General features: G+C 46.4%; 2 protein-coding genes across 2 annotated transcripts in view; one reads left to right on the top strand and one right to left on the bottom strand.

Annotated features, from left to right (window-relative positions):
- Positions 1 to 17,599, top strand: part of T265_15076 (hypothetical protein) — a gene marked incomplete at both ends in the record, with an annotated part of 46,387 nt that overhangs the window by 3,641 nt on the left and 25,147 nt on the right. Inside the window, 3 exons of the mRNA XM_009176487.1 lie at positions 260 to 406; positions 3,517 to 3,606; positions 10,778 to 10,908. Coding sequence (XP_009174751.1) covers positions 260 to 406; positions 3,517 to 3,606; positions 10,778 to 10,908 — 368 coding nt within the window. The remainder of the gene's footprint in view (positions 1 to 259; positions 407 to 3,516; positions 3,607 to 10,777; positions 10,909 to 17,599) is intronic.
- On the bottom strand, positions 4,988 to 6,277 carry T265_10191 (hypothetical protein; the record flags this gene model as incomplete). The annotated part of the gene is made up of 2 exons (XM_009176489.1): positions 4,988 to 5,176; positions 6,218 to 6,277. 2 exons carry the CDS (start codon positions 6,275 to 6,277, stop codon positions 4,988 to 4,990), a joined length of 249 nt encoding a protein of 82 aa, XP_009174753.1.

Here is a 17,599-nt window from a genome sequence, read left to right as displayed (position 1 = left end):
GACCCGGGAAACTTGGGCAATAGCCTCGATCCTGTGTATCAATCCGTGAATCCGTGAACTGAGTGAGCGGGTTGGGGCGACTATGACCGCGCTTCGTTCAAAATTTATTGTACCGTTGTCTCGGGCGTTTGCTGCGCGTGTTTGCTCGGCTCGGGGGCCCACGGTGCCCGTGATTCCTAAAGGAATGACAGGTGCCGACGACTTAAGCCATGCTGTAAATGCCTATGCATCTGTTTCTATGTAATTTTTCATAAACTAGGAGATACAGGAGTTCATATCACAGGTGAAAAACTTGCCGGGCTGTAAGGACATTGAACAAAGTGAGGTTGAAAAAGAGGCGCTTCTTTTCCTGCGTGCTAGAAAGCGCGACGTTTCACGTGCTGTTGAGCTGTACAAAGCTAACAAGGTGAGTTAACATGCATCCCCGGTTTGCCGCTAGTTTTGAATTTCCCTACTAATTCCATGTTTATCGCCCTCTAACAGCTGGCGAGTGCTAGTCTAGTCAAACGTGTACCGATCCTAGTGTATTCACCGTGTCTCCGCTCCATTCAGCTGGCCGTGAGCCCAATATGTTTCGATGAATTGTGGGAGATACATCCTACCCAATTCACTCATGAAATCTATAGTTCTAGCTTTAATGGAGCTGTGTGATGTAATAAATGCATGAATCCCGAAGGTGCCGTTCGCATTTTTCCATTCCCACCATTTATGGCGTCACTAAATCTTACCGCTGGGTCCCAAGGGCCCTGTTTACAAGACTACAGTAAGGGCTGTGTTGTTTTATGGATGAGACATGGTTCTGCCGACGGATAGTCGTAGGTGTCTCTGGGTTTCTGACAACCGATGCCTCAGGAGCGGTGCTAGTATCGTTGGCGTGGACGAATTCTTAACGAGGTAATGGAAAACGTGTTCGGCTGTGCAGTGGATACATCAGTCACATAACGTCCAGCACCAACTGCGGCAGTTCAACCATGGTTACGCATTCCAAATCTCCCAAGACTCAATGGCTGCTTCAGGCTGACACAAACTGGTGACTTGACAATAGTTTGAAAGAGATCGCTGATTGTTGTGCTGGTTGTCGTGTTGGTTGGTTGTTGGTCCCTGTGCCTGGCTGGAGTTTTCACGACAAACGGAGCTTACGTGATGTTAGTGACAGTTAAGCGCCAGAACGTAGCTCTAGTATATTGCCGTCGGTGTTACTGGTGATATTAGTAGCGTTCGTGCTGTCGATTTCCAGAATATCTGGCCGAGTGTTTGGTGCCTCAAAGGGCTCGCGGTAGTTCAATATCCTGTGCAACATTCGCGCTTTAGGGGTTTGAATCTCATTAAATGAACTTTCTGGGTCTATGACACTGAAGAATCAATGTCAACATTTATACCACTGCCTCTGGTGGTAATGTGCCGTTTATATTCCCCCTTGGAAAAGCTTCCACTCGCATGTTAAACTTCTAACAGGGACTTACCTGGGGCACCAGTTCTTCGTGGCTGGGTTTTCTTTACGAACAGACTAGGCGCACCAAGTGCGTAAATATGCACCTCGACATTGTCGCAGCTGCATTGTGACAGTCAGGGATCCGTTTATTGATCTTAAAATCACATGGCAAAGCTCATCGAAGCAATGCCTGACAGCAGTGTGGTTCGCTCTCGAGACGTGATATCAATTTGTCTCCTCTTTTTGGATGCTTACCGCTTGGGTTTCGAAAGCGATCTCTATGCTAGTTTTGGGTATACCCGTATTACAGTATTCCATTATGCTGTTACTCCTTGAAATGATCCTACTGTCTTTTGTCTCTTGCGCAGACGTTTTCCATTGCATCTTCCGCTATACCGTCATAATTGTATGTCTGTGTTTCATCGCGTTCCTCGGACCCATTTCATCACGGAGACTACTTGACTTGGTATGGTCTACGCCTTAGCAATCGAGCCTGTGTATTCGAAGTTCCTCTGCTACACACAACAGAACCCTAGTCGTTCGTTTTTGGCACCTTTTCAGTAATCGAGCGAAACGTGAGATACCCGCAGGTTGGGCAAACCTAAACAAGAAAAGCGATATTTGGATTTGGACCTCCAACCTTCCAGTTGGTAGCCTCGCGCCTTGACTCATGAACTATCTCTAGTCCACTCCATACTCTGTACTTGGATGCCGATGAGTTTGGGTTGTGTCAGTTTCATCACTTTATCTCTATTTACACCGACTCGTTTGTCCTTGCGGCTGGCACAATTAGGTGACGACGTCCAAACGTGGGCTGACACCTGCGTGAAAGCCAGCCTAGCATCACCATAAATTTGACTGACTGTGGCTTCACGTCGGATTTATACCGTTGACGTAAATCGATGATGAGGTACTGGTTCCTCTTGTGATGTCAAACGACTGAATATTGAAAAAAGAACCTGGGAAGATGCAGTCCAGTCGTATGGTCAGAAAGAAAATGGTGAGGAAGATATCCACCATTCATGTTACTGGAGCTGCAACTATATTTCGTGTAGCTGACAATGATCGAAAAAGCATACGTTGGTTGTGTTCACTGCTGAGGTACGCCAGGTAGTCTTAGAAAGAGGGGATTCTTCCGCGATAGATGAATTACTCACGCTTCATAGGTTGCGCTAGTTGGGTCATGTACTCCACATACCAGAAGACCTTTCTTCCCAGCCCTGTGCTGAGTAGAAATGACCGAGAGGTGGACAGTGTATGACCTAGCAACGAAGTACGAAAACACTAACCAGTAAACTTAGTCGGGTGGGCAACTGCCGCGGGACCAGTGGTTAATGACATTTGCGGAAATGGCCCAATCGCGCAGTCAGTGACGCGCATGCATCAAAGCTATCGCCTTCAATATGCCTCTACCCAATTTCCGAACAAACTGAACATGCCTTCGCCTCCAAGGCTTGGTTGTATGTTCCACTTTCCCGTTTTCCGGTGATCGAAACTGTAGCAGCCGGAACCAATGTGCCTGTGGTACACGGTTTATAGCTGGTAAGTTGTTGAATTGATTGATTGGTCGATTGATTGATTGTGTTCAATAATACCTATTCAAACTGCATCACAGACCACCTGTTTTTTTATGATGGTTAAAGTTCCACGGCTACTGATATTGCACAAATACACTGAAGTGGATGCAACAGTGAAAATCTCAGACGAAGACGTGTGTAAATCAATCAAGTCCAAAGTAATAACTACAGAAATGTTGAAAATTACGGTGGCAGGACGGTGGAGGATTGCCACCTATCCATAGACTTGTATGAAGTTGGCGCCATTTTGTGAACCAAATGAGGAAAAATACCACTAGCCCTTGTGAAATAGTTGGATGCTTTTTATGTTCTGAGAAGATCTTACCTGAAAGAGTATGACAGAACTTATTGGTTATGTATGAACTGGTACGTTTGGAACGGGCTCTGTCAAGCTGTGAACTCGTCACATCACCTTTCGCTTCTGAGAAACTGATGATGACATGGTGAGATCAACTGTATTTCCTTTCGTTACTACCTTATATTCCTCGACTTTTTTTGGTCAACCAGCGTATGCGGTACACCGAAAATGTGACTTCCATCGACCCACTGGAAGAGGGAGTCAGAAAAGAACTGCTTTCAGGAAAATTCACCGTCTTGGTAAGTCACCTGTTAGTCATTGATCGCGTTTAGGCTCTTAATGTTTTATCCAAAGAAAGGCTTTTCTGTCTGTCTTTTAGTCACTTGGCGCTGAAAACTAACGTTTTACAGGTTGTGCCTGTTTGGAAAGTGCTTCCATCTCCAGCCTAATAAACCACACCTCATTCCGATATTTATGTTATAGAAATATCAGCCCATTTCGATCAGTCTATCTCCATTAGCGACTAATACTACCCTTTTCACTGCGGCCACTTGTGGTGTCAAGAAACACATCACTGAGTCTCCAAAGTCTCGTTAACCAAGGTACAGTACATGTTATATCGTGTAGTTGCGGAACTTGGCTCCTGATTTCGAGCTCCTCGGATCTTTGACGACCGGTATCTCAATTCTGGATGATGTCTGTTGTGGTCCATTTTCCTGGATGAGATTCCCATAATCCCAATGCACCAGGCTGAAGGCTGCAAGATTGGGTGGCTAATTAAGGCCATTAGAGATTTTGCGGAATGTAGGTAGCTCGGGTGATTGGTTGATCTATTAGCTGACCCACTCAGCCTGGCACTGATGATATCACCCGGATTGGTGATGAAACGTTTGGAATCCAAATGCCCACCACTAGTGGACGTGTTGAACTCAGGCGAGAGCTTCCCGTATACTCGTACGCGCCCACAGGATTTCGCACACAGTGCTCTCATAAGGGTGAGAAATTTGGAACAGCTTTGATCGCCATTTACTGCCAAAGTTTGTGACGATCGACAGAATCAAGAGCAGCTTTCAAATCAAAATGACCAGCGTGGGACTTCTGAAGGAGTGGTGCTGTTCAAGAATTTGTCTCAAGATAAGGATGTGGCCGATGCGTTTTCGACCAGAGCGAAACCTAGCTTGATTCTCACGAATCTGTCTCTTCCGACAACCTACCAACTTGCGAAAAATAATGCCAGAGTGTATCTTTGATGCGACGGATACCAGGTACAGCTTTGAATAGACAAGCTGCGAAGTCGGCCGATGCAAAAACCCGTCCATAGTGCAAATCTTGTGAAATCAGTGAAGTTTCCTAATACTTTCACATTAGATCGATCAAGTTCCTTCAGGATAGCAAGATGAAATCTTGGTTTCAAGGAGTTTTGCTTCCGGTGGCACGTATTTCGAAATCTGTAGCAAACATGACTTCTAGTCAGACATGACACTAACAATGAGGTCAAGCGCATCTACCAGGGTAGTGCTAGTCTGAAAAACCTGAAACATGTGCGCAGTTTTGGCGGTTCGTTGTTCTAAATAATATCCACAAGTGTACAACTGTGACCCCATTCTCATTTGGTACAGGGCAGCTTTATGCAGGATAAAGCTTTCCAAAAGCTGGTCTCTAACGTTTCCAGGTTCATCATCATCGGCTTGTTTGGTAGTTGACCGTAATCAGTCGTTTAGCTGTAGCACCTTTTCGATGCCCATGTGCCATGCTACCCAAAGGATGTTCGAACGTCGAGATGCTGTCTGGTTGCCCAAACAGTCTATTTGCAGGGATCGGGTTGGAACCACGGGCCTTACGGTCGGTAAGTTCGCGCCTCAACCATATCTATGTCGAGCTAGGAAGTTGATGATGATTGGCATCAGTAGTATGCCTCTCCTATGGCTCAGATAAATGTGCTACCATGTGTGCTTCCAGAAATTTGTCGCGTTGCTTGCCGTATTATTTTCCCCTGTAGTACCAATGACCTTGATGTGTGGTCTGGGTAGCATACAAAATAATGGAGTAATAACAAGAACCGGTCCACATAGTGGCCTTAGCCTTTGCTTGTCACTTTACATGAGGAGACCGAAGATAGTTCAACTTTGTGGTGTTTCGGAATGTGGAAAACCGGGCTTGTTGTTAATTAACTGACCACGAAAGTTGGAGAAAACAACAAGAGGCTCGCTCACTCGATAAAACTTTTATTTTACGTCTGTGTGCGTTGAGTGCCGCGCGTCCCCAGGTTCTGTGTCATGAATTCAAGCCATTCTTTGGTACGATAGCCTCACCCTGGCCCCAACTGCCGTGCGCTAATTTACTCAAGGTTACTTAAAGGTTAGATCTCCTCATGTGGGCTTGTGGACAAGAGCCCTCCCACCTTGTCAAATAAGTTGTCATGTCCGTACGCTCTGGTTTGCGAAGCGTTCAAGATAGTGACCGGCAATTCAGTCTCTGCGCCCCCCTCATTTAAAGGCTAAGTTTACAACGTGCAATCCATGAGTGGTTGATTACAATCTTTTCTGTCGGACCGTGACGTAATCGTCCCAGAACCACACTACCCAATATCCCAAATCAGTCGTGCTTTGCAGGATTTGTGGCTGGTCCACATACAAAAACGGCATCACATTACGCACTTAGCCTGCTTAACTACCTATAGCTTTTAAACGGCAGGTCAGAGCTCAACACAACTTCGTAACCCTATTTTTAGCCAGACCTTCCCTAATATTTTCCATTCGGATCATTTTAACAGGTGTTAAAATGCCACAAAATCTAACAAGGTTGACGCTATGCGATAATTGATGTAAAAAGCACTCATATCGCGGTTTGACGCAAGTCCTCTTCTGCAGGAACTTCGACCATCTGGAGCTCTCAGATTTGACCTTTCACAAGGCCACCCAACCGGCTTTGTTCAATTTGTTCCGAACCAGACAGTTTGCACTTCATCATGACGCTATCGAAATCACTGGACAGTCGCAGTGGAATTGGACGACCGTTGTAGGGAAGACTTTATAAAAGCGTACACATTTCTTATTCGGACTGTCCTAAAAACTACAACCTCACACATCCATTTCTGTCACAGTGCTTCACAGTGTTTCAGCTGGAATAAACATCCTGGGTCTTCTCGGCCAGCTAGCCCCTCTCTTTCCAGAGTACAGCATCTTGACCTAAATACAGTGTACCTCATCACGCCTTCTGTGCTCCCCATGGTTTATACAACCGCAAAGTGCCCACACTCCAGACCTGACCAATCCGCTCATGCTAAAACAGGGACTACAGTACCTGCCTGTTATTCAGTTAGTCATGAAGCCATAGATGGCTGTAATAGGTGACTTGGACTTCGAAAACGATCCGGAGAAATTATCGTGATCCCTTGACGATATTCTTCAACTACTAAGTTTCCTGTCTGATATGGTTTAATGCACATTCTGTTTCATACTATAGATGGAATTTGTACTTTTGCCGTGACTAGTAATCCCAGCGTATTGGTCTGGTTTCATCTGCCACGCTTAGAATAGTACCAAAACACATACGCTTCGTAATCTTGAAGAAACTTATCGTAATGCAGTAATGTGCTCATATGCCAACTGAGCTCGTATCGCCTTGAGACTCGCAAATCTCTTGTTCATGATATTCTTTAATCAAATGTGCCCCACAAAGAATGCTTCATCGCTCATTTGGGCCAATATTCAAAACATCGAGGTATTATTCCTTGATACGATGATGATGATCGATTATCATTCAGCTGGATCACTCTTTCGGTGCCTAGCTGCCATGCCACACGAACGAGGTGCGAGGGCTGGGATACTGCTAGGTCGCCCAAGCCTAGACAGGGGAAGTCGAGAGGCAGAGGTCGGGTTCGAACCACGGACCTTCCCGTCAGTAGATTCGCGCTCTAATCGCTTGATCCATCTCGCCCCCTTGATACGATACTATCTCTTTGGTGTTCAAGCAAGGTTAAGGTAAATTGTAGACTAGTTATATCTGGTAAGTTCTAACATGATAGCAGTAGTGGTAGGAAAAATGCTTCGATTTGTTTCGTCACCAATCCAGGAGGCATAAGCGGTGCGCCTCCCCCTAGTCAGGTGCGAATTAATAACGTCTCCTTGATTGGTGACGAAACGTCTGCAGGCTAGTTGCAAAGCCCGGCGAACAGATCAACAGCCATCAGCAAACCCAACCGAGCTAACGCCATTTCAACACTGCCAAAATCTGGTTGCATTCGAAGCACCTTGGTGGATACCAAAGTATTTCCTCCATGGGAGTGTTTTCTCTTGAGAATGCATGTTCCTTACCTTCTGCAATCATTAGTGACAAATTCAGTTGTTTTCAGCCTTGTTATGGTTTTCTGGCGAAAAACTAAATGTAAACTTCGTGTGACCACTTTTAGCAGAGTCCGAGCCTTTTTGACCAACCCTCTCTGACTTTTTGCTTATCCCTTGGTATCCGCCATGTTTGAGCATGAGAAACACCAGTCAGCCGAAGTCTGCTCCTTGTCTATTCATTAGGCTGAGTATTTTCCCATTAGTTTATGGTGCTATCTTCGTCAGTTTCATGCATTCTAATAACAGTCCCACCTGTTCTAACTGTACCGCCTTGCTGAACATATCCCAATACACCCACCAATAAGCCGACCTTTATTTGCATTGGTGATAATTGCAAAAGTGGCCTCCAAAAATTGAATCTGTTACCAACGGGTCAATCTCCTCTGCTGTATCAAACGTGTTCGATGGTGTATCGAGGCACGGCTTCGTATCACGTCGTGTTGTCCTACCTATGATGCACTGAACTCAGTTGATGAATCTTTAATGAATCCGCCGGACCGGATGATCCAGCTGCTGAGCTGCGAAAACGCCGTTTATCGTACGTTGACCTTGCAACATCGATGATGAATTGCTCACTTTTATCCGATATCCTCCTGCTGATGTTACCAGCACGCACAATTGGCCGGGGTTAAGCTACCTGTTCCAACAACGGTGCTGGCCACGACTGAGCCCTCGGACTCAATGAATGAATAAATGTCACATCGTGCATCTAGATCAACGTGGTGTAACAGTGTCTTACCGATTATCAGGGTACGTGTTCTGACGTGCAGTGTCCGATCATGAACTTCGGTCACCTGATTAATATCGGCCAATGACAAGTCCATCTTCATTGTGGTGTGCGCTCGACGTGGTCCCTGTATCGTCTAATTTGCAATGCACTGAGACGGCAGCGAAGCATCAGTGTTGTACACTGATGCTATGCTGTCGATGGTGATGATGATGAACAGACAGACCGAAGAAGCAATATCTCAGGGATTTTTGCCGTGTAACCGACGCTGCGTGTTTGTGCTGACGTTTAGTGATCAACGCCAACTGATTGGTCTGTAAGCTGGGTTTGCAGTATTAACAGAATCGGTAGTCACACTGTTTTTGTGAAAATTACTTTAAAAAAAAAACAGATATACTGACATAGAAGCCAATTCTTCATCAATATCCCGCGCGACTCGAGTGGGTTAGGAACAAATGGCTTTCGGATCGGGCAGCTATCATCCTGGTTGTAATATCGAGTTTAGAGATCCAGTTGTCACCAGCAACGAAACGAGTCAAATCCAAACTTCAAGCAAAATCAATACGTATAATTCGGAAGTTTTCGTCATCGGCTTCCTACTTCAAACCAGTTATTTGTCACGGGAACAGACAGATTGGAATTATTTTATCCGTCAGCTTTAATATCAGTGATCGTGATCATGGGCAGCGACACATATACGGCCGACCAACTGCGGTGGTTTTCCTAGATTCTAGAGAGCGTTTGACTCTGTGGTTAAATTGGCTCTGTTACGTATACTTGGCCAGCGAGGATTGCCCTCGAAGTTTGAATATTCTTGGCGCAGTTCATCCGCACACATCTGTTCGTATTAAGATTTCTGTCCCCAAAATTGGTATAGTTCGTCATGGATGACCACTCTACTTTTGTTCATTCTCGTCGTCGATACCATCATGGATTATACTCTCCACTAGACCGCGAATCTGGGTGTCGAAATCACCTCTGAATTAGAACTACATCGTGCGAATATTATTCCGTTGCTCGAAGGTCATGCGTCTTCACAAGCTAGTCTAAATAAGATATCCGAAATGGTTCCGTATTTCGGTTTTGTCCGGGACATTTTGTCCAGATACAGACAGCGACCAGCTTTGGCTTACAATCGATGCGCTCTGTTTCCGGAAATGTGGAGACAAATCAAAATCAGCCAAGCGACTACTGAATGCAAGAGACCGATTCTCCACCGAACCCTGTCGGGGTATAACGGTGATACTACTGATGTGAGAGGCATGCGAGTAGTATGTTTTGTTCTTGTAAATTCGCTTTGCGTCTCTTGAAAAGGGAGATCTGTTGCGGAATTTGTGGAGTCGCTTTGTGGCATTTGCCTGGATTTGAGCAATGAATGATTGGAGTCAATGAATATCCAGGAAAGTTCAAGAAGACACGTTCAGGAGAAGATGGATGTTCAGTTTTTGTAAATAAGATGCAAATAAGAGTTTTGCTTCCCTGTCCAATAGTCTGTAACTGGTCAGTGGGCATTTTATAACAAATAACTCCGCAGCGAAGGCCTTCTTCCTTTCAGTGGTAGTTCAGGATACCATATTTTGAAGCACCAATTGATATCCGGTAACTCATCAGGGTGGCTACCAGTCAGATACATGAGTGTTTTCTATAGGGGAGAATGTTGGTAACTCACCACTACGTTCCCCAATAACGCGTTAATGATGTCACCTCGATTGGTGATGAAACGTTTGCAATGAAATTTTCCAGCTCAGCGAACAAGCCAACGAGTGTCTTTGTCTGTACATGTTTGTCTCTGATGCAAATAAGAATAGTTTCTTCTCAGTTGGCAAAATTGAAATCTGTCCCCGAAGTTCGTGTGTCAGTGTTCTTTGCCCCCAAGTTGCTTCCTCGTTCTAATGTTTACCTACCAACATATGTTAATAGAATGGTTTGTGTGCGAATTTACTGACGAGAAGGCCCGTGGTTCGAACCCGACCTCTGCCTCTCGACTTCCCCTGTCTAGGCTTAAGCAGCCCGGCAGTATCCCAGCCCTCCTGCTTCCTTCGGGTGGCGTGGCAGCTAGGCACCGAAAGGGTGCTACACCTGAACGAATAGGCTCCGTGCTGTTAAGCCTCCAGGTATTTCTGGAGCATTTCGATAGGCAATCAGACTCTTTTCCGCAAAGTACAATCTGTTTTGGTCATGAAACGCGCAAATTAACCTCAATTCCTGGTTCTTGTGTTAGGTTTGGAGTTCTCGGCACCATATGCTGATTGAGACCACACCAGTTTTGCGTCACTATTTTTACTCACCGTCAAAAGCACCTTAACATATGTAAAAGGTACGTCGAATTCTTGTTTTTGAATCATTTCCTTTCCCTCTCCTCATACCTTTCCGTTCTCCACACGTGCGAATATGAAGCCAGGTACCGGGACAGACGATCTGTCCGCTACCATTGCCATCTTCACAGCTCACCGCCACTGGCCGCCGTTGACCACGCATCGAGACACGCTTAAAGGTGTTCTTTACCAGCTGGATGTTGCAATGATGGAGTGAGTTTTTCCTCTATTTTAAAAAAATAATTTTCCGCCCTTTTGCTTTCGTCCGTTAATCACATTCTCCCCGTCGATCGACGGGACAGTTAACCGAACAACCATACCGTTGCTCCTGCCACCAGCAGCTGTGTTACCGATTGTGTCTAGATCCTCACAGATTAGATTGTTGGTTGCATTTGGCGCGCTGTTTACTATTTTTCCCTGATGATATTTTTCCGTCCACTATTTTATGCCCAAACGTTTTTTTGTTGCACGAAAATTTAAAACAACGGAGATTGGATAACTTCGATGTCAGAAGCACCGTTTCTGATAGAAAGGGGAAAAATAGAATGTTGTGATTTAATGGGCGGGGTTTCGTAACTGTAACTACATGTCTTACTCGTGTATTGTTCAAAACGGAGCAGAGATACAAACCATCAGCCTGGAACGGCTAGATTGGGTTGGGCGTTACTAGTTCCCCAAATAAACGCCCAAGTTGTCTGCAACCTCATCTCTAACCACCCTATTTCTCAGAATCCATATGGGTGGTCGTTCAGATATGACCACGATGAATGCCCAAGGTTTTGGAAACTTAAATTTCCCGCTCGCTTGCTTCAGTCTCATTGAATCCATGCTTCAACGCTCCGTCTGACATCACTGCTCACGTTTGTCCATAACATCGAGTCAGTCAGGTACGGTATTTAGAGTAACCCCCTCCCACTCGCCACACGTTATCATCATCATCGCGGTTTTCACTGACAGCAACACCAGCATGAAACATCACGGCCGTACTACCACACATTCATGCCAGTCTGTTTAAATGAAACCCTTTCGCAGAAGGGCCTCGCATAGACAGCCCAGGTGCTCACACCTCCAACTACAAGCGAAATGACTCATTGGTTAGAACGCGATTTTACTGACCGGAAGGTCTGTGGTTCGAACCGGACCTCTGCCTCTCGACTTCCTCTGTCTAGGCTTGGGCAACCTGGCAGTATCCCAGCCCTGGTGCTTCCTTCGGGTGGCATGGCAGCTAGGCACCAGAAGGGTGTTACCGTTGAACCATTACTGTTTTATTATTAACACGAGACCTACGTGTTTTGGAGCACTCTGTCTGTTCTGTCTTATACAAAGACCAATTAGAAGCGGTATTGGCAGCTCGACCACTGGAGAACCGTATCATCATTTCGTAGCTGTCTCTCCACTCGTGGAGGTCCATTTTATATATCATCCTGACCACCAATCAGGCTCTGACACTGCCGTTGTGATTGATCTCACCCAACTAAACCCGCTTCAATTCATTTTGGATGCACATAAACAGCGGTATGGGGTGAGCGCGAATTTACTGACCGGAAGGTCCGTGGTTCGAACCCGACCTCTGCCTCTCGACTTCCCCTGTCTAGGCTTGGGCAACCTGGCAGTATTCCGACCCTCGTGCTTCCTTCTGGTGACTAGGCAGTTAGGCACCGAAAGGGTTCTACAGCTGAACCACTTAACTGGATAAAAACGAACAGTACAACGCCAGTGAAGTGGATCCTCAGCCATATGTTTAAGTCTCTCTATCCGTGAACAGGGAGTCACTTGCAATCCCACCCTGAGAGACAGATCCCACTTACACCATCCAAACTTTTCGGCATCCCCTTATCTCTTTTCGTCAAGGCGTCTTTCGGTTTTCGGCTCTTTGGATTGGGTGCGAAAAACAACGGCCTTCTCGTTTGACGATAGTTCAATATTCGTGGTGCATAACGGAGCTACCAACCTCGTGTTACTGGTTACTTTCTTCAAGCGAAAAGAATCGTGAAGGAGCTGATATTTTAATTTTCCATTAAATATGCCTGGTTTTCGCGTGAGAAGGAACGTTGTTCTACAACTTAGTATAATATAGGGTGTTTGCGTGAAGGTTCGAAGGACAGAGGTCACTCCAGTACTGACCAAGCTCGAAACTCAAGTGGTCATCGATTAATAAGGACACAGGATGACAGACCAACCAGTGAAACCGTCTAACCGAACAATCACTCTTGACCGAAGGTCAGCCCCGGATAGCAGCACGTATATTAACACACATGTATCACTACTCAACGCACAATCAGCAACCCATCGCTACGCCCTCACTACGCTCCCTCTCGGTGAAACAAACCCCACAGAGGCGTCTTGGTAAAGAGCGAACTTACTGACCGGATGGTTCGTGGTTCGAACCCAACCTCTGCCAGTCGACTTCCCCTGTCTAAGCTTCGGCAGCCTGGCAGTATCCCAGCCCTCGTGCTTCCTCCGGGTGGCATGGCAGCTTGGCACCGAAAGGGTGTTACAGCTGAACGATTACTGGGTATAATCGCAGACCAATGTCCCATAAATTAGCGTAGTCGTTCGTTAATGAAGCATCTTTACTCACCACTGATGTTGCTTCCGGTGATGCTGATGGCCAGGATGGGCAGCATCCTTATTTCTAGTGCCACCCGAGGCTGGCAGTTTTTTTGGGGAGGGGGGTATAAACACTTCACAATTGTTGAGCACTATCCCTTCCATTTTGCATTCACCCATGGCTGTGGTGTTGTCTGTGATGGAGATAGCGATAGCTAGTGGTAGGAAACAAGCCTAGTGAGAAGGTGATTCACCCTATAGCTGATTTCACCACGTCCGTTGTTTCGTACGTAACTTGAGAGCGTGAAGCCACGTATCGCTTGCCTGGCTTATTTGTGATCTGCGCTGCGTTGTGGTACGTCTTCGCGTTCCATTGGTTTGTTGGCTACCTTCCCTTTGTGTAATAGGTAACTTTGGTGTCTGCTGTGAGTAGTCGTAAGGCATCCTGAATGGGTCAGCAGACTGTTGCGAACCTGGGTCTTGATCATCTTGCCTTTGCGGCGTCTATCTGAGACATTTCTGAGGTCCAATACTGCTGTCTGAAGGCATAGCCGCTTTAAAGTAAACAGTGAACTGTACCTCAAACCTTCTTAGATGTCTACAACTTTGACTACTCAGTCAGACATTGCGAATGGGAACTAGAATCAGAAGTACCACCGCGATTGATGTATGGCCGAATAGCGTATCGCTACCCGGGAAAAACATCTCTATTGCTGTGTCAACAAGGTGTCACACACGGTTTCCACCCTCATCTCCTTCACTTTACACGTTTCATTCAACCCATCCACTCCCACGGAGGTGAACCTCAACCCCACTCCACCTGTTTGCTTGACATTTAGCTGTCAGAAGATTGGTCGGTCATCTACACGCGATGACGGTTCACCATCAATGGTGTTCGCCTCTCTTGCGTCTATCGCCCCATTATTTTTAGTCAACAGTTCGAGCTGTTCACCATCAATGGTGTTCGCCTCTCTTGTGTCTATCGCCCCAACAGTTCGAGCCGTAGCCACCCATATACAGGATTTCCGGGCAGTCCTTTTTTCTATAGGCACCCGAATTTTCTCTTCAACTCCCATGTGTGTGTGTGTGTATGTGTCCGTGTGTTTGTTCCCAAAACACCTCCAGCCTTGCGCGCACGCATCCACACTCAGTGTGTGTGATGCTGGTTAATTACGAGGAACGTGCACTGTACACGTTCCTTACCCATGTTGACTCATTCACACCTTGGTGCTAAAATGTACGGTCTGTTACAGGTTGTGTGAATCCAGTGGATTTGGGCAAAGTATCGTATGGGTTTCTTTTTCTTAGGCTGCAATGTAGTGGCAGCTGTTCACTTCACAGGTGGCAGTACTGGTCAGCTGGATCGACTGAGATTCTTTTTTCTTTCCAAGCACAGTTTTTACAACCAGCTATGTTTTGTTCGCTTCACAAAATGCCTGACCTATGCGAGGTTATGTGGATGAACATGGGGGTATTCACGAGACCTTCCGGTCCAGAGTCCACGTTGTTCAATTCCAATTCATGTGTTCTCTAGCCCCAGCAACCTTGTGGCTTCGGTCTGCTGAATTGATGGATCACCATAGATGCCGTTTTCATTGACTTCGCCCGGGTTCGGAAGGTCCGTGTTTCGAACCCGACCTCTGCCACTCGACTTCCCTTGTCTAGGCTTCAGCAACCTGGCAGTATCCCAGCCCTCGTGCCTCTTTCGTGTGGCATGGCAGCTGGGCACCGAAAGGCTGCTTGCTACAGCTGAACGGTGTTTGTTTTACTTCGCCGCACTGTTTGCCTGATCCACACACATAAATGTCGATTTTTGATCGTAACCTGCATCGTTAGGATCCTCGTGATTATTCCTCACACTCTCCTGACCAAGTAGCTGCACACTGCTGCATTGTCTTCCTACTACAGCGGGGCTATTGAGACAGAACTCAACAATGCATGACGACGTGTGTGGCTCAATCATTCATCCACTGGTGATACGTAAAACCGTCATCTCCCATGATCAGCTGCCTCGATTCCCACTGAGATTTTAAGATCGACGAGTTCTTTTGGTTGTCGCTTTCATCGCATGACTAGCTCCCCCTACACCCCCCTCCCGATACCTTATTAGTGCACTACTGTTGATGGCCATAACACACAAATCAGGTGTATGCACTAATAAAGGGTTTTAGCATGGTTGACAGTGGTGGGTTGCAACACGTATAAAAATAAATACAATGCGAAAGTGGGAGCAAGTCAAAAACAGGAACTTATCGTCTGTGAGAGTTCCTTGGTGAAAGTCCGGACGGTGGGAACGTGTTTTCTCTGCACGTGTTCCATAATTGTCCATGGACCTGGAGTGTTTCACTGACTCCTTGCTCCCTGCGCGCGAGTCTGTGTGTGTTGACTGTGTTCGGTTTCCTTATATGTAGGTCCGTTTGCGTGTACGTGGGTGTGTCAGCACATGAGTAGTTGCTGCACTCACTAGACGATACAGAAAATCGACGTCTGATGAGTCACCTTAATGGGACGTGGTTGTGGGCATGAAAAAAAGACAAGTCTCGTGATCCAGTGAGCGACTGTGAGCTGAACAGTCAAGTATGTGGGTGACTGGGTAGCTACAACCTCACATCAACCTATCCTATTACGATGTTTATAGGTGGGCAATTGTTCATCCACTGCTTCTCACTCCAGCACCACTTCAGACTGTTTCTTCATGCTTGCTTAGAATTTCATCACTGTCACCCTAGTGACCCTTCCCTCCCAAGAGGAACCACAAAGGAGAGTAGCCTCATCCCTGGAAGGATCACGCACCAAGCGTTGCAAGCACGACTGCCGTTGCAGACAATGATGTCAAGGCTTTCAGCACCACAACCTCATCTATGACAAACGTGTTCGCATTCTCGATGCAGCCTTAAAGCCCATAGCTACTACACGCTATCCTAGGTCCACATTACTAGAAGCACTGATTTCCGCAGGCGAAATAGTCGCGGCTTGACCAGTGCTCAAGAACGGGGTCGCTGACAGGAACGTCCTGTGTTCTTCGGGAGGCTGATCACTCCAGAAGATCCTCCTGTGTGTGAAGTTACTGTGATAGATTCAAGGACGAGACATTTTTCCAAAGTCATTCAAATCGTCTGTATAACCGTCAGTCGAAAAGACCACAAGCATCAAACATAAGCGTCTGTTCATGTGTGGCCTGTCTGAAATTAGTGCATAGTACTGTCGCATGAATGGTAGCCAACGGCGCCGCGATTCAGCTACTCGTACATAAAAGAAACCAACCGTCTCCAATGCAAAACGCGCACAATTAGCACTACTGACGAAACAAACAATTGTTTAATTGTTTAGACTTTCCACTCAGCTCTGCGGGGAGGCGAGATCCACATTTAAAAGTTCACACGTCTGATCATTTCTTCGCGTCGGGTTTCCCGTCGCTAAACTTAGACGCACTAGCTACGGCCTCCCCTTGTTCCGTAGCCGCCATGCAGCCGCAAAAAAGGTCGAGTGCTGGAACGCCGTCCGGTTGCCCAAGCGTGCAAAGGAGCACTCGAAATGCCAGGTCGTGTTAGAACTACCTTCGCTGGCATACTTTTTTAGGTTTAGCCTTGCCTGTATCACCAATCTATCGGATTATCGCTATTTTAACGCCGGCAACACAAGGTCTATTCCTACTCACCAGTAACTCCCACGGTACATCGTTACCAAGAAAGCACATCTAATTAGCTGAGGGATCGCGGTGCATCAGATTGGGAAAGACATCTTTCTTATATGTATGCCCCTGGTAGACACCTCATACAGACTGAAAGTTTTCCCTATTTCTTTGAACTTTGACGGTATGTGTTGAAAACGTTTGTAGACTGCGGAGTTCACTTCTCATTTCGCGTCTAGGGTTTGATTCTTGACCACCACGGGTGGTTCTAGTTCCGGTACCAGGCGGCCGGTGGGGGGCCGTTGTACTTGACGGAGTTTGCTTACTTATATTCTGTTTGGCTTGATTTCATTCGCTCTGAATCAACTTTCTAAAATCCCTGCCTACACACTATACATCATTGTTTTCAAACAGATAGTGTGCATCTTTTTGGCACTTGTAGTCAGTTGAAGCAGATTATTCTGTCGACTACAAAGCCTCACTTCGTTCGCCTCTATTTATGGACTGTTCCCCACTTGTCCGTGTTGGCAGATTTAGAAACACTGCCTCTGGATTGGTTTGTCTTGTGCCTTACCCCCACTTCGCTCGGTCTGACCTAGAACCTGGACTCCGTGTGTGTGTGTGTGTTCACACCGTAGCAGATCTCCCGCTTGACTTGTTTAAATCACTTGAGGTAAGCAAGCAATAGTCAAGCGGTTTATAGCCCATGGGAAGCGAGGACAG

Source organism: Opisthorchis viverrini, assembly GCF_000715545.1.
Source record: "Opisthorchis viverrini unplaced genomic scaffold scaffold56, whole genome shotgun sequence".
NCBI classification, from domain to species: domain Eukaryota; kingdom Metazoa; phylum Platyhelminthes; class Trematoda; order Opisthorchiida; family Opisthorchiidae; genus Opisthorchis; species Opisthorchis viverrini.
Note: the sequence above shows the minus strand (reverse complement) of the source record. Positions and strands in the feature narration are given on the sequence as shown.